At 44.7% G+C, this 20,105-nt stretch overlaps 4 protein-coding genes across 4 annotated transcripts in view; 1 reads left to right on the top strand and 3 right to left on the bottom strand.

Annotated features, from left to right (window-relative positions):
• Window positions 1-54: 54 nt before the first annotated feature.
• LOC115548808 (granulocyte-macrophage colony-stimulating factor receptor subunit alpha) overlaps window positions 55-20,105 on the top strand; it is a 24,693-nt gene continuing 4,642 nt past the window's right edge. Inside the window, exon 1 of the mRNA XM_030363661.1 lies at window positions 55-227. The gene's annotated coding sequence lies outside the window, so the exon portion shown is untranslated. The remainder of the gene's footprint in view (window positions 228-20,105) is intronic.
• LOC115548809 (ciliogenesis-associated TTC17-interacting protein-like) lies at window positions 3,138-6,982 on the bottom strand. Its single transcript, XM_030363663.1, has 5 exons — window positions 6,678-6,982; window positions 6,021-6,206; window positions 5,649-5,704; window positions 3,996-4,082; window positions 3,138-3,692 (listed from the first exon to the last, which is right to left on the bottom strand). The coding sequence occupies exons 1-5, from the start codon at window positions 6,775-6,777 to the stop codon at window positions 3,471-3,473; spliced, it is 651 nt and encodes a 216-aa protein (XP_030219523.1). The 5' UTR covers window positions 6,778-6,982; the 3' UTR covers window positions 3,138-3,470.
• On the bottom strand, window positions 7,104-9,614 carry LOC115548804 (caspase-8). Its single transcript, XM_030363655.1, has 5 exons — window positions 9,217-9,614; window positions 9,084-9,112; window positions 8,671-8,776; window positions 7,852-8,413; window positions 7,104-7,699 (listed from the first exon to the last, which is right to left on the bottom strand). Exons 1-5 carry the CDS (start codon window positions 9,563-9,565, stop codon window positions 7,549-7,551), a joined length of 1,197 nt encoding a protein of 398 aa, XP_030219515.1. The 5' UTR covers window positions 9,566-9,614; the 3' UTR covers window positions 7,104-7,548.
• LOC115548805 (caspase-8) lies at window positions 12,739-15,922 on the bottom strand. The gene is made up of 6 exons (XM_030363657.1): window positions 15,329-15,922; window positions 14,770-15,146; window positions 14,641-14,672; window positions 14,123-14,231; window positions 13,317-13,872; window positions 12,739-13,172 (listed from the first exon to the last, which is right to left on the bottom strand). The coding sequence occupies exons 2-6, from the start codon at window positions 15,110-15,112 to the stop codon at window positions 13,013-13,015; spliced, it is 1,200 nt and encodes a 399-aa protein (XP_030219517.1). The 5' UTR covers window positions 15,113-15,146; window positions 15,329-15,922; the 3' UTR covers window positions 12,739-13,012.

Raw genomic sequence — 20,105 nt, 5'->3', positions numbered from 1 at the left:
CGCACACGGGTCTGCCAGTTGGGGAGGAGGCCGTGTTAATCTTCCGCTGTAAGTTGGGCGTTTGTTCTGCCTGGGCCACGTCAGCTGGAAGGATTGTAATATCAGAGGTTTCATTTACATTAACGTTTGAATCGGTGTGTGTGTGTGTGTGTGTTTGGTAATTAGGCGCAGCCAGGATGTCTAAAAAAAGAAAAGTGGACATAAGAGACTTCTTTCAAAGTCAAAGTGTAAGTTACTCAAAGAAATGCGTTACACCATCCTGCGACACCTTCACTGGCTCCCAATAAAGCAGCACAAATACAGTGTTATCAGACAAACCGTGTAATTATAAATATACACCCTTTCACACCTTAATTGCCACGATCATCCTGTAAGGCTTAACAAGACGAGAAACTACTATAACTGCCTAAAATGACAGTGGTTCTGTGTTACATTCATTTTAAATAAATTTGATCACTTGACTACTTACACTGAATTATGGACATTTTATTCAATTTCTCCCCACCTGTGGTATTCCTGCCAGTTTGACCTGCCCACCACTGGGTAGTGCTATGTAAATGAGGTCTGTTTACCATATATTCCAAAAATAAGTGTAAAATTGGTGCTACTGAGGTGGAGTGAAGTTGACTAACAAGGTGAAACACAGAATTGGGTGATAATGTTTTGCTACATGCTTTACAACCAGACAAACCAAAAAAGGGAACAGTAAACTTAAAAGTAGCAACAGAAAACTAGAAGAACTACTAGAAAACACAGTGAACTGAAGAGTTTTATAAAAAATATTTGTGTCCCCCCCACCTCTGAAATCAAAGTTTCGTCACTGCATGAATATAATATGTGTATATATATATATATATATATTCTGATTCTGATGTGCCCTTGATAAGGTTTTTTTTTTCTTTTCAAAGTGCAAACATACATCTTCAGACACCACATAACACGAACAAAAAAAATTTCTTTTACTTTATCCCCCCCCCCCCCCCCCCCCCGTCAACAATCGCTCCGGACCCCCCACCCCCCCCCCCCCCCGTCAACAACCTGGCGCAGGGGGGCCCATCTGTACCTATAGTATAGGGGCCCAGGATTTGGCCCTAGAGCCTTGTTGCCCAGGGCACAGAAAATTGTTAATCCGGCCCTGCCCAGGGGGGAGCATGTACAGTGAGAACCGTGTGGGGCCCAACACCGAGCCCTGGGGGACACCGCAGGTGACACTGTGGGTGTGTGATTTTGCTTTGCCCAGGGCGACGTGCTCAGTTCTGCCGGTGAGGTAAGAGGTGAACCAGTTGTGTGTATTTCCTGTGAGTCCAATGGTGTATTGCAGGCGGTGGAGGAGGATATTGTGGTAGACTGTGTCAAAAGCAGCTGTTAAATCCAAGAGGATGAGGAGTGATGGGGAACCGCTGTCTGCTGCCATCAGGAGCTCGTTGGTGACCCTGACCAAAGCAGTTTCTGTACTATGGCCAGGGCGGAAACCAGACTGACATTTTTCAAACAGAATATTTTGTATGAGGTGATCCTGAAGTTGCGCTGCAACTGTTTTCTCCAGAGCCTTTGACAGGAACGGTAGAATGGAGATGGGGCTGTAGTTGGAGAGAACTTCTGGATCCAGGGTGGGTTTTTTCAATAGTGGTCTGATGAAAGCAGTTTTTAATGCAGGTGGGATAAGGCCGGCCAGGAGGGAGTGGTTAATGATCTTGTTGATGAGTGGAGAGACGGCAGAGAGGTTGGTCTTCAGCAGGGCTGAAGGGAAGGGGTCCAGTGCACAGGTGGACGGCTTCAATTTTCTGATGACGGCCTCCACCTCTTCCTGTGTTATGTTGGAGAAGGAGCTGAGGGGCTGGACAGTCTCAGACAGTGGGTCGACAGTTTGGTGGGGTGAGACAGCAGTGGTGGAGAGGTGTGAGCGGATGTTATTAACCTTTTGTTTGAAAAAGGTAATGTGCATGTTGCACCTCTCCTCGGTGGCCTCAGAGTGGCAGGGTGAAGGGGGTTTGAGAAGGTGGTTAATTGTTGAGAATAGTTGTTTGGAGTTACCGGGGCTGTTATTTATGATGGTGGAATAGAACCTGGCCCGTGCATCCCTCAGAGCTTCTGCATATGCCCTCTTGTGCTCTCTGAATGCCTGTTTGTGAACAGTCAGTCCAGGGGCCTTGATCCGCCGCTCAAGGACACGCCCAGCCGCCTTCATCTTACGCAGCGCGACGGTGTACCAGCGTGCTGAGCGCGAAAAGGAGACTGACCTGGTTGTTAAGGGGGCGTGGAGGTCCAGACGACTGCTCAGGGACTGGTTGTAAAAATCCACTGAGTCAGTAACAGAGAGGCAGTCATCAGAGCCAGAGGAGAGAAGTTGGAGATCCAGGGCCAGGGCATCCGTGTCAATATTTTTTATGTTTCTGAAGTGGATCTGTCGCTTTGGTTTGGTGTGGGGGGAAGGGAAGGCCAGCTCCATTGACACAACCTTGTGGTCTGAAACACCAAGATCGTAGACCTGTAGGTTGCTGATGGGAGCAGAGTTTGAGATGACCAGGTTGAGTGTGTGTCCCCTGACATGTGTGGGGACATCGACATGTTGTAGTAGGTTGAGGGAGTCCAGTAGCTGAAGAAAGACTCATCTGACTTAGACGCAAACTCTGATAGAGAAATTGCCCCGACAAGAGAGTACAGAATATTATTCATTTATTTTTTGTGTGGGATTATGTGGGATATTATATTATAATATAGCACATTTTACTTTTTATGTATTGAGTATTTAATATTCTAATATCTGATATGTATATATATTTTGTATCTAACCTATTATGCTTTGACCTCTTTATTGCTCACCTGCTTTGGCAATGCAAATATATTATTTGCTCATGCAAATAAAGCTTTTTTAAATTTGTATTTGAATTTGAATCCCCCTCCTCCCACTCTCGTTCGCTCCAATGTTTATAATTATAATGATCATAATTTGAATGGTCAATGTCTGCCACAACTAACGACACCCAACCAGAGAATGCTGACCGAGACACACAAGTCAGACCGAAACATACATTTAAAATGTTCACCTCCATAAAACAGCCAACAACAAGTGTTGGACACCTGATGTTGCCGACGTGATGGTACATGCAGACACACATCGTTTGTTGATTCCTGTATTCAGTATTCAGCTCTAATTTACCGCTCAGAAGGCCCTATCGTATGGAAGCAAAATGGCATTTTTGTGAGGCCACTGCTGGGGCTTGTACTTTGGATAGGTTTGTCGGGAGAGCATCACCTTAAAATTTTCATAGCCTCATGGTTTCATTATTCTGTTTGCATATATCGTCTATACTTAATGAATTAATGTTTCACGTAGCTAATACAGCGCCGTAATTGTTTAAATAAAATCTAAATCGCGGAAAAGACGTGAGTTTTGGGCCTTAAAAATTCATGAATAATCTATTATAATTTGTTCAAGTGTAATATGCAACCCTAATAGGTTAACCAATTCAGACCTTAGAGTGCTCTTTTTTCATTTTGCCGAAACTGTGACCTCTACTCACGAAGGTGGTTTGTCTGAGCTGTGGTCCCTGGTGGATGGAGGGGAGGGTCAGGGTCTCTGGCACAGCCCTCCTCAGTGCCATCACACGCATCAGCAGCATGCTGGAGCCCTCGCTCAGCAGCCCTCTTACAGCAGACAGGCAGTAGCTGTCGCTCTGCCGCGTCACCTCCTGCAAACACACACACACCCTTATAGAGCAGACAGACTACCCGCCCCTCTGGTGGTCGCCTCCTGAACGTACACACACACACACACACACACACACACACACACACACACCCTTATAGAGCAGACAGACTAGCTGCCACTCTAGTGTTCGCCTCCTGAACGTACACACACACACACACACACACACACACACACACACACACACACACACACACACACACACACACACACACACACACACACACACACACACACACACACACACACACACATAAAGCAGCTAGGCAACCAGTAGCAACCTCACCTCCCCTGCAGTGGTGATCCTGTCCACCATCATCCTGTCGTCGCGCTGCACCATGTGACACCTCCTCTCCATCTTGTGGTCGGGCAGCTGTGTGGGGGGGGCGGGGGGCATAGAGTTCTCATATTAAAAGGTGGAACGCCAACTGGGTTCTCAAGGATAGCTGGGTGTGGGATTCAAATGGACACTGTGTAGACAGATGCATGTAGAAACACACGTATTCAAATCGTAATCTTATCAAGATCGTAAGATTCATCCACCCGCAAACATACAAAACTGAACACCATCAATAAGGGTGATGCAGAGGATCTCGTAATCAAGCTTGTGGACACACTCATCATCCAAGGAAGACAAACAGAGTTCATTGAGGTTCTACAGGACAGGGACGTCCTACAAACGTATCTCAAGTAAGAGAGTGAAATAGGAAGGACAACTAGACCTTGAGGGGGCTCAGAACCGGCATAAAGGTGCCTTGCAAAAGTGTTCAACCCCCCTATTAATATATAACTATTTTCAATATGTGATATTTATATATTTTTAAATAATACTTCTAATGAATTACTAGAAAGTATAGTTACATGGGTTTTACACCACAAGATATGTTTCAAGAAAATTCTAAATGGAATTGCTGTCCTTTGAAAGCCCTGCTGCTGCAGTTGGTACTGGTATGGCTTGAATCTCCTGGTAACTTAAATTAATGTTATTTGCTAATAAAACTTACATTTCTGTATCTGAGTTAGTGAACATTGATAATATCATATTTGAAATCGTGATTTTGAAAAGGTTCAACATAAAATATATTAGAATTTCAAAGGGAATCAATTCAAAATGGATCCAATTGTGTGTTCATATTTCCATATACATAGTTTAATGGCTTTTAAAGTTCACATTTGCTTCCATAGCAGTCCACCATATCTTCAAACAATGAAATCGACCTTACAGCCACTGTCAAATCTGTCCCTCCCTCCAATATGTGCTCCCGGGGAAGAAGCAACTGTAAGCGATAATGATCTCTGTTTAAAAACAAGTTCAGTAACTGCTATAAGGAAATGTGCATGAGTCATATTTCCTGAATGTGGTACAAGTATGGCCACACACACACACACAGGCCTATACGGCATAAGATCAAGAGAGAAACCATTACTTTTTTTTTTAAATAATGGGGGAAAATCCTCAAGCATCCATCTTGGAGTGACAGATCAGTATGCTTAGAATGTCCCAATAATAGTAGGATAATAGTAGGATCATTAGTAATAGAATTAGAAGTATAGTTGTAGTAGGCTAGTATAAGTAATAGTAGTAAGCTAGAAATAGTAGTAGTAGGCTAGTAAGTAATAATAGAAGCATAGTAGAGGTAGACTCTTTGAAGTGATAGTAGTAAGCTAGTGTTAGTAGCAGGAAAGTAGGCTAGTAATAGTAGTAAATAGTAGTAGGCTTATAGTAGTACTAGGCTAGTAGAATTAGTAGCACCAATATAGTATAGGCTAGTAATAGTGAAAGTAGAAGTATAGTAGGCTAGCAGTAGTAATTGTAGAAAAGTAGTTGTAATTGTAGTAGAATAGTAGGCTAGTAGTAGTAGGCTAGTAGTATTAATAGTATAATAGTGGTAGTAGTAGTAGTAGGCCTAGTCTACGACCAGTCGTCGTTTTGTTTCACCTGGACATATTCATGGAGGTCCTCTTCCAGCGTCTCCATGGCAGCAGAGAGGTAGGCTGAAACAGAAACATTGATAAGGAGAGTCAAAGACTTGTTCAATCAGGTCCCAGTGCAATACACAAATAAATACCTGGCCATTTACCACTGGGTTCGTACAATAGGGCTTTGAGCCGGCATCATTCAGTTCCCGCCATGCTATTTTTATTTTGTATGACAATCCAATGGCCATGTGTAGGCCTATTTGTCATTCTTGGTTGTCTCTGACCACTAAAGTCAGATAGATGAGATGCTCATGCTATATATTTCCCCATGTGTTTTTGTAGCCCACCTGTTACCTAAAGTTGAATAGCCCGGCCCCTAAACTTTCCCCACCTGTCACTCTTGTTCCGCAAGGGGTGCCGTCGAAGGTTCCTCTGCTTACGGCGCGCAACAGTAAACAGGGCTGCGGGCCTCGGCTGGCAAAGTCCACCGTTAGGCTGAACTCGCCTAGGTCTCTGCCTCCCTCTGACACCGTCACCAGCGAGTCGGAAAACAGACATTTCTGCAGCTCGGATGGCTCTGCAACACACACACACACACACACGCACACACACGCACACACACGCATGCACGCACACACGCACGCGCGCGCACACACACACACACACACACACACACAAACACACACACACACACACACACACACACACACACACACACACACACACACACACACACACACACACACACACACACACACACACACACACACACGCATACGCAAGCACGCATAGACACATGCGCGCTCACACACATTGAGGATTATGATTACGATTAAGATCAACCGAAAAAAAAATTGGGGGAGAATAACAAAAAACTAACCGATAACGCAAGAATCAGACCATGAACGACCATGATTTAAGCAGAATAGGATTTTCACGAACACTGATCTAAAAGAGAGACTGGTAGGCCTACTGGCCGCTCCATCACAAAACACATTTTACATTGAACGATAGATAGGGCTATTAAAGTAGACTATTTGCAACTTACCAATGCTTGTAATGAATTGTATCGCCTCTTCTGTCGTTTCAATGTGGGGGGTTTCAACTTCAGATTCGATAGGCGCCTCGTCTTCATTTGGGACTTGCATGATTTACTCGAAATTCAGTTATGCTAAAAGTGTATAAAACGAACGCCAATAGGCCGACTTGGACCTTGAGTGACGATCATCCTCGGACTTTTCATTATCGTTATTATAGGTCGACCGGTAGATATGGTTTGACAACAACACGCTTCAAATATCTGACCCAATGAAAGACACAACAACGCATCGAAATTACGTTGCCCGGCAACGATGTTGAAGTACCGTAACTATTATTTATATGCGCATTCAAACAAAACCATGTGCGCTGATTGATGGATTTTAATTAAGTTTCACATCTAAAAACCTACACACAAAAACCCGAAACAAAAAACAAACAGGATGAAACATTTATTCGTAAAAATATTGTAGGTCTATTCTACATTTTGTTTTCATAAAGACAGGAAGGGATCATGTATGTTTCTTATGCATGATCACTTATTTGATCTGCATACAGAGAATTTGCCGTAATGTTCAAGTTGAGCAGTAGCACCATTACAGCAATGTTGTTGTGGCATTGTTTACTTCTACACTACTTTAAACAAACAGTTCACAGTAGAAAGTAAGGCGTACAAAAGAGTAAAAAAAATTGGCTACTTTTCATACAGCGAGGTAACCTCATGAAAGGAAAATCTTAAAAACGTATCGAATGTGTATGTATTGTCTGATTGAATAAAGAACGTACAGAACAAAAGAGAAGGCAACTACTGTATACTGCGATATCGACTATCGTGTACACGCTGAAGAGCAGCAGCAGATTGCCCCTGGCGTTTGGTTTCCTCAGCTGGAACACGGCGAGAACACAAGTCTGCGGCGCAGGGTCACTTTTTGGGTTTCAGGCATCTGTGTCATCACACCACACTTTCCATTGATTTCTTTCTGGCTAACGTCATCGTTTACGCGGTAAAGGATCTGCATGATATCTTCACCCCTGAAACAAAACACAAGCAACTATAAATATTGGAATTAGTCTCAGTTAAAGGCTGCTGTATGGGTACTTCATTCATCTTCAGGTCAGATATTTGGTCCTGTGTCTATGTTACTACACTTTGTTGCACTTTTGATATTCACAAGCGGAAGTACCTGGGGCATCCCTCCCTGAGCTGCTCACACAGAGACTGGATGAACCAGCTGCCGTTTACTGTGTGTCTGACTGCTTGGTACTTCTCAACCGTGGCCATGGCAACCAGGAAATCAGCCTCCGCCGGGATGAAGACCAGCTGGGGGGTGTCCTGCTCTTGCATCTCAAAAGTTAGGTCATCCGCCACATATCCTGGCTGGAGACTATGCCCCTGGCAGGCCTGGATGAAGAACACCTTGGGCTTCCCAAGCAGAGCCGAGCAGTGCGTTCCATTGAAAGCCGAGGTGATTTCGCTGATGGGCCGTTTCTTGCCGTCGACGCCCAAGACCACCTTCTCTGCACCGTGACTCAGGACGCAGCAGACGAAGGCGTCGCCGTGCTGCGGGAGCCCCCTCAGTGGGGTGAACCTGCCGTCGGACCACTCCTCCAGCTTGAACGTCTGCAGCCCCGCCAGGTCCTCCAGGTCCGCCAGCAGCTTCGTGACCTGGGCTATGTCGCTCGCTGTTTGGTCCTTACACATCAGCACCTGGAAGCCAAGCCAGCTGAACACGTCGGCCAGGCTTTCTGTAGGTAAATAGAAGAAAGGCAAGGGATAGAGCGGTCCTTTGAAGACAAGGCAGTGGTGTGTCTAAATGCAGGAGGGATGGCCTGAGAGTGGCACCAGACCATAACACCCATCCTTTGCAAAGTGATGAGGAGAAATAAATTAATACTGAACTGAGAGTGAAGTCTAAGTTTTAGAATCCTGGGCCCTCCATGGACACAGCCCTGCACCAAGGAAACAAGGAGCTGAGGTAGCTCTCCTCTTGTCAAACACCTACCAGCGTCCTTCTCTGTTCCACTTCTATTAGTTTTGTCATGGAAGTTCTCGTTGTTAATGATCACACAGAGACCGGTGGGTTTGCTGGTTATCGGATATTTGTCTTCCTGCAAGCAGAGAAGAGATGCAGATACATTTAATGCTATACTATTTTAGACTGTGTTCTTCAGACTATACGTATTTAAAGAATTGTAGACACTAGAACAAATGTTTGACCCATGCAACCTGAACCACAGAATCTTAGATTCTCTACTTAATCTGATATAGTGAATCAGTGCGTGTGCTATGTGTTTTCAATTTCCTTGTTGACTGACATGTTCCAACTGGATTGACAACATTCTGATTGGACAACATTCTGATTCTATTCATGACTCTGTGCAGTGAGTTTTGTTGAAGAACACGATAACTTGTTACCGTCTTTTCGCTTTTGGTCTCTGGTGCATCTGTGTAAATGAGAGTTCAAGAGAGTTGAACATATAGCCTAAACACACTTTCAGTTAAGAGCGAACATAGAAATGAACAGAGGACGTAAAGCACTTTTTATTACCTTTACTCAAACTCCTCTCAGCGGAGCGTTTTAAACTGCTCGATGAGGCGGTAGATCCACTGTCTCCCCATTCCACGTCTTTAAGCCTGGGATACGTTTCTAGGACGAACTCATCCTGTAGAACACCAATGAACTCTGATTGTCTTTGGACTCCTTTGTTGTTGAGCGTGTCCACGAGCTTGATAACGACATCCTCTGCGTCCCCCTTACTGATGGAGTTTAGTTTTGTGTATTCGCGGCCGGTTATCAGTTTTTTCTCTATCACTTTGTCGAGTATGAATTGGGGATCTGCGGATAGAATTTCTTGAATGATAGTCTTGTTCCGTACAATGGCGTTATTGTGTGCCATTCTTGAAGCTCATGGAGAGAAAATGAAACTTAAAGAGAGCGGAGAGGTTATTTGTTATGCTACTCCTCTTAAATGCTCCTCCTCTTAAATGCCCCTGCTTCCCTTCTATCTAATATAGTCCAGAAAAATGATCCAGCTCCTTCAATCAATGACATACCTAATATAATCACAATGATTTACATTCAACCAAATTATATTGCAGAACTATGTTGTTGTTTTTTCGAGGTCATGTCCCGGGAGAAGGGACATGACCTCGAACAGTAGAGTAAATGGGCATAAAACAGCTGGTCGTTTCAAGTTTCCCATTTTTGGTGAGAGGGAGATGGAAATGTGTGCCTTAAACATTAAACAGAACAAATAGGTGCATTAAATACACACATGCACAAGGTATTCATGTTATTTATGTTAAATCAATATATGGGCTACTAAAACTCAGCAATCTATTGTGTTGGTAACTTCACTCAAATCTATCTATTTAAACAAATACGATATAATATGAATATAATATGTGCAACCTTTGTGGCTGTTCAAGACACACTGAAGGCATGATGCCATCATAGGTTTGCAGAGAACTACATACAATATGCACACTGAAGGCATGATGCCACCATAGGTTTGCAGAGAACTATTTACAATATGCACACTGAAGGCACGATGCTACCAATTTCCCACTTTATCCTCATCGCTCTGGCTTTGGGAAAACTTAAAAAAGTGAGAAATGCATCCAGATATATTAATTATTGTCAACATTTTCAAACATTATTTAAGATTAACCACACTAAAAACAATAAGGTGTCCAAAATTCCATTCAGTGATTGTGTTAACAAACATATTCTAAAAAGCCTTGTGTCAACAACAATCTAGCAATACTATTATGTCATACTAGCCCCGCTGTTCCTGTGTAACAGGACCTGTATTGTATATACTTCCTCTAAGTAACTAACGATTATCCTAAAAATAAAAGTCATAATATTGTAATATCCTACAGTTGAAAGGTGATCCCACGTGTTCTCGTTTCGAGAGTTCGCAGACAAAGTCTGGCATCTTCACTTGTCAGCAATTTCCTGTAGAATTCATAATGTAAGACAAACAAACCCGATTGGAAATCATGTGCAACTTCAGTTCAATCATATTCAACTTAAATTACATTGAAAATAGCAATTCTGCCTCTCCCATCGATGGCATCCATCTTTGAGTGGCATTGATCAAGTTCAGCATGCTTAGTAGTAGTCAGGGGCTTAGCCATGTGGAGGCCAGGAGGGGGGGGGGCATGGCCCCCCGGTCAGAGGTTGGCCACCCCGCTGGCCCCCCCAGTATAAAAAAAAAAGAAAGCTGAAATATATGCACTATTAGTCTGATATAACTTTGACTTATCATTCTTATTCAAAGTGTTATAATCCAACGTTATGAATAAATATTGCATTTAAAATCCCCCCCTTACAATCAAGTATTCCCCCACCGTCGACAATCAAGCACCCCCCCCCCCCCCCCCCCCCCCTTGACAATCAAATGCCACCCCGAATATAAGATTGGCCCGAGCTGGCCACCACAGTGATAAAATCCTGGCTACGCCCCTGGTAGTAGTATAGTAGTAGGCTATGTATAGTAGTAGGCGGCTGGTAAGTAATAGAAGTAGAAGTATAGTAGTAGCCGAGTAATTGTAGTATGTAGCCTGACAATATAAGTAAAAGTATAGTATTAGTAGGCTAGTATAAGTTATAGTAGTAGGCTACTAATAATAGTAGTAGGCTAGTAAGTAATAGTAGTATAAGTATATCTCTTTATGCTACTATTACTATAGTAATTGTTGTTTAGAAGATTTTCTGTTTCCCTCCTCACCTCACAGCCCGAGCCCAGCCCCTTTATTTGCCCACATTTTCCCCAAATAGCCCATGTCCATCAGTTAATCACTCTGCCCTGCCAGACTATTTAAACCAGACCTGTGACCACACCCCTTTCCTTTGTTCAGAGACACTGAACCCCCTGAGAGCGGTGGGCCTTTGAACTCCTTGTGTGCTTATATTGAGAAATGTGAGTTTGTTTTGTGGTCATTGAATTTCGTTTTGTAAGCGTATAAGGCTTGTTGAAAGACATATTGTTGAACTGAATTGAAGCAATGCATTGTGGAGCTGATTGTTGAACATTTTGTTTGCTTATAGAAACCACACACCTTAGCCACACGCACATCCTAGCTACCAACCACAAACACACACATCCTAGCTAACTACCTACGTCCACATCCTACCAAACTACCTGCCCATCATACCTTAGCTAAACACACTAACATCCTACCTACATGCACATTCCTACACACATCCATACAGTCCTGCTCGCTCCTTTGGAAAATAAAACTTATAAACTTGAACTCTGACTGGACAACCCTGTGTTCTCACCAACACCCCCAATGGTCTCCAGCACTTGGACATTCCTAAAACCTCCCTTTCAGTAGGAGTAGGCTAGTAGACGTAATAGTAGCCGAGTATTAGTAGTAGTATAGTAGTAGTAATAGGCTAATACAAATAGTAGTAGTAGTATAGCATAGGCTAGCTATAGTCATAGAAAGTAATGGGTTCGACAGCATTTGGGACGACGCCTATATGCCGACCTGGACTTCCCTTGAGTGACTATCTTCCTCAAACTTTTTATTATCGCTAACGTCTATAGGCCAACCGCTAGATCTGGTTTTACTACAACACGCTCCAAATATCTGAGCCAGTTCTAACGGCCCTGAGCGGTCTTGCTTCCCTGTTTCGGCTGGCCCGTTCTCCTTCCAGGGAGGCTGATTGCCTGGCCCCTCCCCCCTCATTGAGGGACTGAACTCACCTACCGAAGCCTTCATAAGATGGGAGGAGTCCAACATGGCCGCTCTCTTCCACCTAAAAGGCTGGTGCCTGCCTGGCACCCAACTGGGTTTTGTTTGGGGTTTAAGTTCTCTTCCTTAAGCCTTTGTTGAGAACTGTGAGTTTAGCTTAAAATGTTTCATATCACTCACTCTACACTGCTGATTTATTGTTTTACAGTTGTAGAACTTTTAGTAATTAGATAAATGTAACTGACATTTAACTGTCCCCTTCTTGGTTGTGCTCTTAAACAGGCTGGGCACAACACGCTGAAGGATAAAACAACGCTGCAAAACTATGATTTCTATGCGCAGTAAAACAAAACCATTTGCGTGTTTTTTGTTATATAGCAATTTTTATTGTTTTACGTTTCTTATATAAGAAAATCACTATCAACGAACAGTTCACACCGTAAAAACCAAGGAAAGTAAGGCTTATAAAAGAGTATAAAAAGTAAATTGTGTACTTTAAAAAAAACTTCCTCCTAAAAGGAAAAACACATGTTGTGTGTCGGTAATGTATTTTGTGATTGAATAAAGGATGGAAGAACAAAGAAAACTGTTAGAAATGTGTGTTGTGGTCTATGTGCCAGCCTTGTTTTGTTTTCTCAGCTGGAACACGGCGAGAACACAAGTTTGCGGGTCAGGGTCACATTTCCAAATTCAGGCATCTGCTTCCATACCTTCTCCGTATCTTTTGTTTTACCAAAATCTTTCTTGCTTACGTCAGCGTTTACGTGGACAAGAATCTCCAAGATATCTTCACCCCTGAAACAAAACACAAGCAAATATAACTGTTTAAAGTCCTGGTTAAAGGGTGCTGAATGGGTACTTCAGGGCAGATCTTATATCTTGTATCTATGTTACTACACTTTGTTATTGTTGCTCTATCAATATCACAAGCTGAAATACCTGTTGCATCCCTTGCGAAGTTGCTCACACAGAGACTGGATGAAAATGCCACCGCTTATATGGTGTCTAAGTGCTTGGTACTTTCCAACCGTGGCCTTGGAAACCAGGAAATCAGCCTCTATCGGGTGATTGGGTGAGTCTTCCTTTATCGGCATCTGATGAATGGAGTCATCCACAGCCAATCCTGGCTGGAGACTATGCCCCTGGCAGGCCTGGATGAAGAACACCTTGGGCTTCCCAAGCAGAGCCGGGCAGTGTTCTCCGTTGAAAGCCGAGGTGATGTCGCTGATGGCCACCAGCTTGTGGTCGACGCCCGAGACCATGTTCTCTTCGCCGTGACTCAGGATGCAGCAGACGAAGGCGTCGCCGTGCTGCGGGAGCACGCTCAATGGGGTGAACCTGCTGTCGGACCACTCCTCCAGCTTGCACTTCTGCAGCCCCGCCAGGTCCTTCAAGGCCGCCAGCAGCTTCGTGACCTGGGCTATGTCGCTCGCCGTTTGGTCCTTACACATCAGCACCTGGAAGCCAAGCGAGCTGAACACGTCGGTCAGGCTTTCTGTAGGTAAATAGAAGAAAGGCAGAGCGGTCCTTTGAAGACAAGGCAGTGGTGTGTCTAAATGCAGGAGGGATGGCCTGAGAGTGGCGCCAGACCATAACACCCATCCTTTACAAAGTGATGGGGTAAAATAAATTAATACTGAACTGAAATTGAAGTCTAAGTTTTAGAATCCTGGGCCCCCCATGGACACAGCCTTGCACCAAGAAAACAAGGAGCTGAGGTAGCTCTCCTCTTGTCTAACACCTACCAGCGTCCCTCTCTGTTCCACTTCTCTTGTCCTCTGGGTCACCGAAGTTCTCATTGTTAATGATCACGCAGAGACCGGTGGGTTCGCTGGTTAACGGATATTTGTCTTCCTGCAAGCAGAGCAGAGAAGTAGATACATTGTTTACATTAGATCCGCCCAGCAGCCGTAAAAGCTGGATGTGCACGTCATGGGTGTTTTTTTTTTGCATACTTTATGAATCTCACTTTTTTATACTAAACTGTCTTACACAGTGTTTCACGGAGTATAAGTAGCCTATTTAAAGAATTTTAGAAACTAGAAATTATGTTTGACACATGCAACCTGAAACACAGAATCTCACTGTATTTGATTAGGCCTATTTAATCAAATAAAGTGAAACAGTGCGATGTGTTTTCACTTTACCAAACGTAAATCAGTGTTGACTGACATCTTGCAACAGAATTGACAACATTCTGATTTGGTATTCTATTCATGATTCTTTGCAGTGAGGTTAGTTGAACAACACAATAAAACGTTACCGTCTTTTGGCTTTTGTGACTCTCTGGAGCATCTGTGGAAATGAGTTAAAAATAGTTTAATATTTAGCCTAAAAACACTTAGTTTAGAGCGAAGATAGAAATAAAAAGAGGACCCTAACCTTTTTTTACCTTCACTTAAACTCCTCTCAGAGGAGCGTTTCAAACTGCTCGATGAGACGGCGGAAGACCCACTGACTCCCCATTCCACGTGTTTAAGCTTAGGATACGTTTCGAGAACGATCTCGTCCTGTAGAACCTCAATGAACTCTGATTCTCTTCCTTTGTCGATGAGCATGTCCACGAGCTGGATTACGAGATCTTCTGCGTTCCCCTTATTGATGGTTTTTAGTTTTTTGTAATCCCGGTCGGTTATCAGCGTTTTCTCTCTCACTTTGTTAAGTATGAATTGGGCATCTGCGGATAGAATATCTTGAATGATTGTCTTGTTGCGTACAATGGCGTTGTGTGCCATTCTTGAAGCTCAGGAAGAGACTGAGATAATGGAACTGGAAGAGATCGGAGAGGATACATTGTTAAGATCCTCGTCTTCATGAATAAGATAAGATAAGTCACAAAACTGATCTAGCTGCTTCACTGGGAGCTTTTCAACCCACATATCAAATGCCATCAAAATGATTTAAATTATACCACATTCATTTGCAGGACCATATGTTGCGTATTCGGCTACCTTAATCTTGGATCCAGCAGTCGTAGGTAGCCTACTATGTTATGCGCAGCAGGTGTGTTCAGCTTTCAGAATAAGACTTTTTGTTGAAGTGCTAGGATGGTCCTCCTACCAGATTCTCGTACTAATAATGAAGGGAAAATCAAATTGAGCGGTAGTAGGCCTACTTTAGGCGGGCGAAGCCAGAAAATCCCCGTCCCCGGCGACCGGATTGGTCGAAACAAATCTGATGCGAAAGAAAGTGAAACCATATTAGACATTCTCTGGTGAAACGTAGCCTGACTCCGCCCGCCTAAATACGAATCTAATCTAGTATGTATCTAAAGTGAGACTATATCACCATCTTCCGTTCACCTGCAGTAAATACGTGCTGACATAACGAACTTACGGAGCCCCTTAAATTCAGGCCGACTATTACTGGTCCTCCACAGGAAAAATGCATGAATACACGGACGTAATTTGGGGGGGGGGACACAGGGGACATGTCCCCTGCGCTTTTTCAAAAGGCCGTTCTGGTCCCCTGCAGTTTTCACCGTCCGGAAACCATGTTACGCTATGGTAAACAGAGACTCGTCAGGCACTAGGACCAAGCGGAAACGGCCGCTCGAGCTGAAGCCAGTTTGCTTTCGTTTAGACCTGCCCACAAGCTCCTCCATTGGCTCTGCATTCCTTGTGTGATTGGCCGTCCCCGCTGTCACTCCATCAGGTTATAAACAGCACCAGTACGCACCCCGGTCTGCCAGTTGGGGAGGAGGCCGTGTTAATCTTCCGCTGTAAGTTGGGCGTTTGTTCTGCCTGGGCCACGTCAGCTGGAAGGATTGTAATATCAGAGGTTTCATTTACATTAACGTTTGAATCGGTGTGTGTGTGTGTGTGTGTGTGTGTTTGGTAATTAGGCGCAGCCAGGATGTCTAAAAAAAGAAAAGTGGACATAGGAGACTTCTTTCAAAGTCAAAGTGAAAGAAATGCGTTACACCATCCTGCGACACCTTCACTGGCTCCCAATAAAGCAGCACAAATACAGTGTTATCAGACAAACCGTGTAATTATAAATATACACCCTTTCACACCTTAATTGCCACGATCATCCTGTAAGGCTTAACAAGACGAGAAACTACTATAACTGCCTAAAATGACAGTGGTTCTGTGTTACATTCATTTTAAATAAATTTGATCACTTGACTACTTACACTGAATTATGGACATTTTATTCAATTTCTCCCCACCTGTGGTATTCCTGCCAGTTTGACCTGCCCACCACTGGGTAGTGCTATGTAAATGAGGTCTGTTTACCATATATTCCAAAAATAAGTGTAAAATTGGTGCTACTGAGGTGGAGTGAAGTTGACTAACAAGGTGAAACACAGAATTGGGTGATAATGTTTTGCTACATGCTTTACAACCAGACAAACCAAAAAAGGGAACAGTAAACTTAAAAGTAGCAACAGAAAACTAGAAGAACTACTAGAAAACACAGTGAACTGAAGAGTTTTATAAAAAATATTTGTGTCCCCCCCACCTCTGAAATCAAAGTTTCGTCACTGCATGAATATAATATGTGTATATATATATATATATATATATATATTCTGATTCTGATGTTGTCTGAGGGTGTGTGCTGATGCAGAGCGAGGGGTGCGTGAGGTGGTCTGGAGGGTGAGGAGCTCCCGGAGGTAGGGGGGGGCATGTCCGTGGATGTACTGGTGGGTGAGGAGGGAGACCTTGAATTCAATTCTGAATGCGACAGGGAGCCAGTGAAGGGATTTGAGGATGGGGGTGATGTGCTCAAATTTGCGCACCCTCATCAGGATCCTGGCAGCACTGTCTTGTATGTACTGGAGCTTCTGGATGCTCTTGCCAGAGATCCCGATGAGTGCATTGCAGTAATCCAACCTGGAAGAGACAAAGGCGTGGACGAGCCTCTCTGAATCTGCCAGGGTGAGTGTAGGCCGGAGTGTGGGAATGTTTTTGAGATGGTAGAATGCGGTCTTGAGGAGGTGATTGATGTTGGGGTCGTAATTTATTTGCTGGTCCATTTTAACACCCAGGTTGGTGTCAGATGTGGAAGGGGGAATGTTTTGGCCAGAGAAAGTGATATCGGTGATGTGGGAGGAGCGGAGCTGATGTGGCGTGCCAACAAGGATGGCTTCCGTTTTATGGCTGTTGTAGGAAGTTGAGCTTCATCCACACCTCTATCTCCTCCAGGCAGGTGGTCAGTGTGGATGTTGGCAGAGGGGCAGAAGAAGTGGGGGTTGTCCTGATGTAGAGCTGTGTATCATCAGCATAGCAGTGGTAAGATAAGCCATGCCTGCTAATGACACTACCCGAGGGGGAGCATGTACAGTGAGAACCGTGTGGGGCCCAACACCGACCCCTCGGGGACACCGCAGGTGACACTGTGGGAGTGTGATTTTGCTTTGCCCAGGGCGACGGTGAACCAGTTGTGTGTATTTCCTGTGAGTCCAATGGTGTATTGCAGGCGGTGGAGGAGGATATTGTGGTAGACTGTGTCAAAAGCAGCTGTTAAATCCAAGAGGATGAGGAGTGATGGGGAACCGCTGTCTGCTGCCATCAGGAGCTCGTTGGTGACCCTGACCAAAGCAGTTTCTGTACTATGGCCAGGGCGGAAACCAGACTGACATTTTTCAAACAGAATATTTTGTATGAGGTGATCCTGAAGTTGCGCTGCAACTGTTTTCTCCAGAGCCTTTGACAGGAACGGAAGAATGGAGATGGGGCTGTAGTTGGAGAGAACTTCTGGATCCAGGGTGGGTTTTTTCAATAGTGGTCTGATGAAAGCAGTTTTTAATGCAGGAGGGAGTGGTTAATGATCTTGTTGATGAGTGGAGAGACGGCAGAGAGGTTGGTCTTCAGCAGGGCTGAAGGGAAGGGGTCCAGTGCACAGGTGGACGGCTTCAATTTTCTGATGACGGCCTCCACCTCTTCCTGTGTTATGTTGGAGAAGGAGCTGAGGGGCTGGACAGTCTCAGACAGTGGGTCGACAGTTTGGTGGGGTGAGACAGCAGTGGTGGAGAGGTGTGAGCGGATGTTATTAACCTTTTGTTTGAAAAAGGTAATGTGCATGTTGCACCTCTCCTCGGTGGCCTCAGAGTGGCAGGGTGAAGGGGGTTTGAGAAGGTGGTTAATTATTGAGAATAGTTGTTTGGAGTTACCGGGGCTGTTATTTATGATGGTGGAATAGAACCTGGCCCGTGCATCCCTCAGAGCTTCTGCATATGCCCTCTTGTGCTCTCTGAATGCCTGTTTGTGAACAGTCAGTCCAGGGGCCTTGATCCGCCGCTCAAGGACACGCCCAGCCGCCTTCATCTTACGCAGCGCGACGGTGTACCTGCGTGCTGAGCGCGAAAAGGAGACTGACCTGGTTGTTAAGGGGGCGTGGAGGTCCAGACGACTGCTCAGGGACTGGTTGTAAAAATCCACTGAGTCAGTAACAGAGAGGCAGTCATCAGAGCCAGAGGAGAGAAGTTGGAGATCCAGGGCCAGGGCATCCGTGTGAATATATTTTTTATGTTTCTGAAGTGGATCTGTCGCTTTGGTTTGGTGTGGGGGGAAGGGAAGGCCAGCTCCATTGACACAACCTTGTGGTCTGAAACACCAAGATCGTAGACCTGTAGGTTGCTGATGGGAGCAGAGTTTGAGATGACCAGGTTGAATGTGTGTCCCCTGACATGTGTGGGGACATCGACATGTTGTAGTAGGTTGAGGGAGTCCAGTAGCTGAAGAAAATTAGCAGCGGAATGACATGAGGGGGTGTCGACATGAATATTTAAATCTCCCAGAATGATGGTGTTTGCCGATGTAGTACATAGTGTTGTGAGGAGATCAGACATTTCCGGCATGAAAGCAGAGTTGGGTTTTGGGGGCCGGTAGATGAGGAGCACAATCACGGGATGAGGGGGTTTACCTTTGAATGCAAGACACTCACAGGAGGAAGTTGTAGGTAGTGGGATGGGGAACAACTCCAGGTCATGTCGGTGGATGACAGCATCATCACCATCACAACTGTCATGACCCAGCTCTGATCCATCAGCCCACATGCACCATGAACTCTCCCCTTAATTACTGAAAAAACACTCGCAAAATGAGCAACAACCGTTTTACCCTCAAGGCAAACAAACAAAGGCAAAACAAAATCTACACTCAACTATTGCGCAAACCGAATGGACGAGCCCCCATTTTGTCATGACCCGGCTCAATGGCGATGACAAAAACGGGAGAGACGGTGCATTTACCAATAGAAAATGTAGGTTTATTTCCATACACAACATAACTTAACACAACCGCCAACGAAAACCCCAAAAGGTGTGGACGCCTGCAAGGAGGGCCAATGAGTAGCGCCTACAACAAGCAATCAGCTGCTCTTTTATTCGGCTGGAGCACCGGTCCCAGGTGCTCCAGATCCAGCTGATGGCATCAGCTGATCACCTTAAGGAAGATAGGTAGTCAATAAGTAGGCGGGGTCGTCACACAACCATACCACAACCCTGCTCTACTGCCGGATTACCATCTTCGTCGAATGGTTGTGCGTGACTGTCGGTTCGCCTGCCAGCCGACCCATCCAACCCCGGTTCACACCCCCCGGCCCGTGGTTTCAGGATTACCCCGGACACAACCTTCTGCACTAACCTCGATCAACCGTGGACTAATAAACTGTTCTACTGTTTCCGCTCTCGTCTATGGTCATTTGTGCCGTGCGTTTGGGTCCACCCCGTGTTGAGCCGTAACACAGGCTTTGTGAAAAGTGGGGAATAGCCTAAAA

This window comes from Gadus morhua, chromosome 8 (assembly GCF_902167405.1).
Source record: "Gadus morhua chromosome 8, gadMor3.0, whole genome shotgun sequence".
NCBI lineage: Eukaryota > Metazoa > Chordata > Actinopteri > Gadiformes > Gadidae > Gadus > Gadus morhua.
This window is presented reverse-complemented; position numbering and strand designations above follow the sequence as displayed.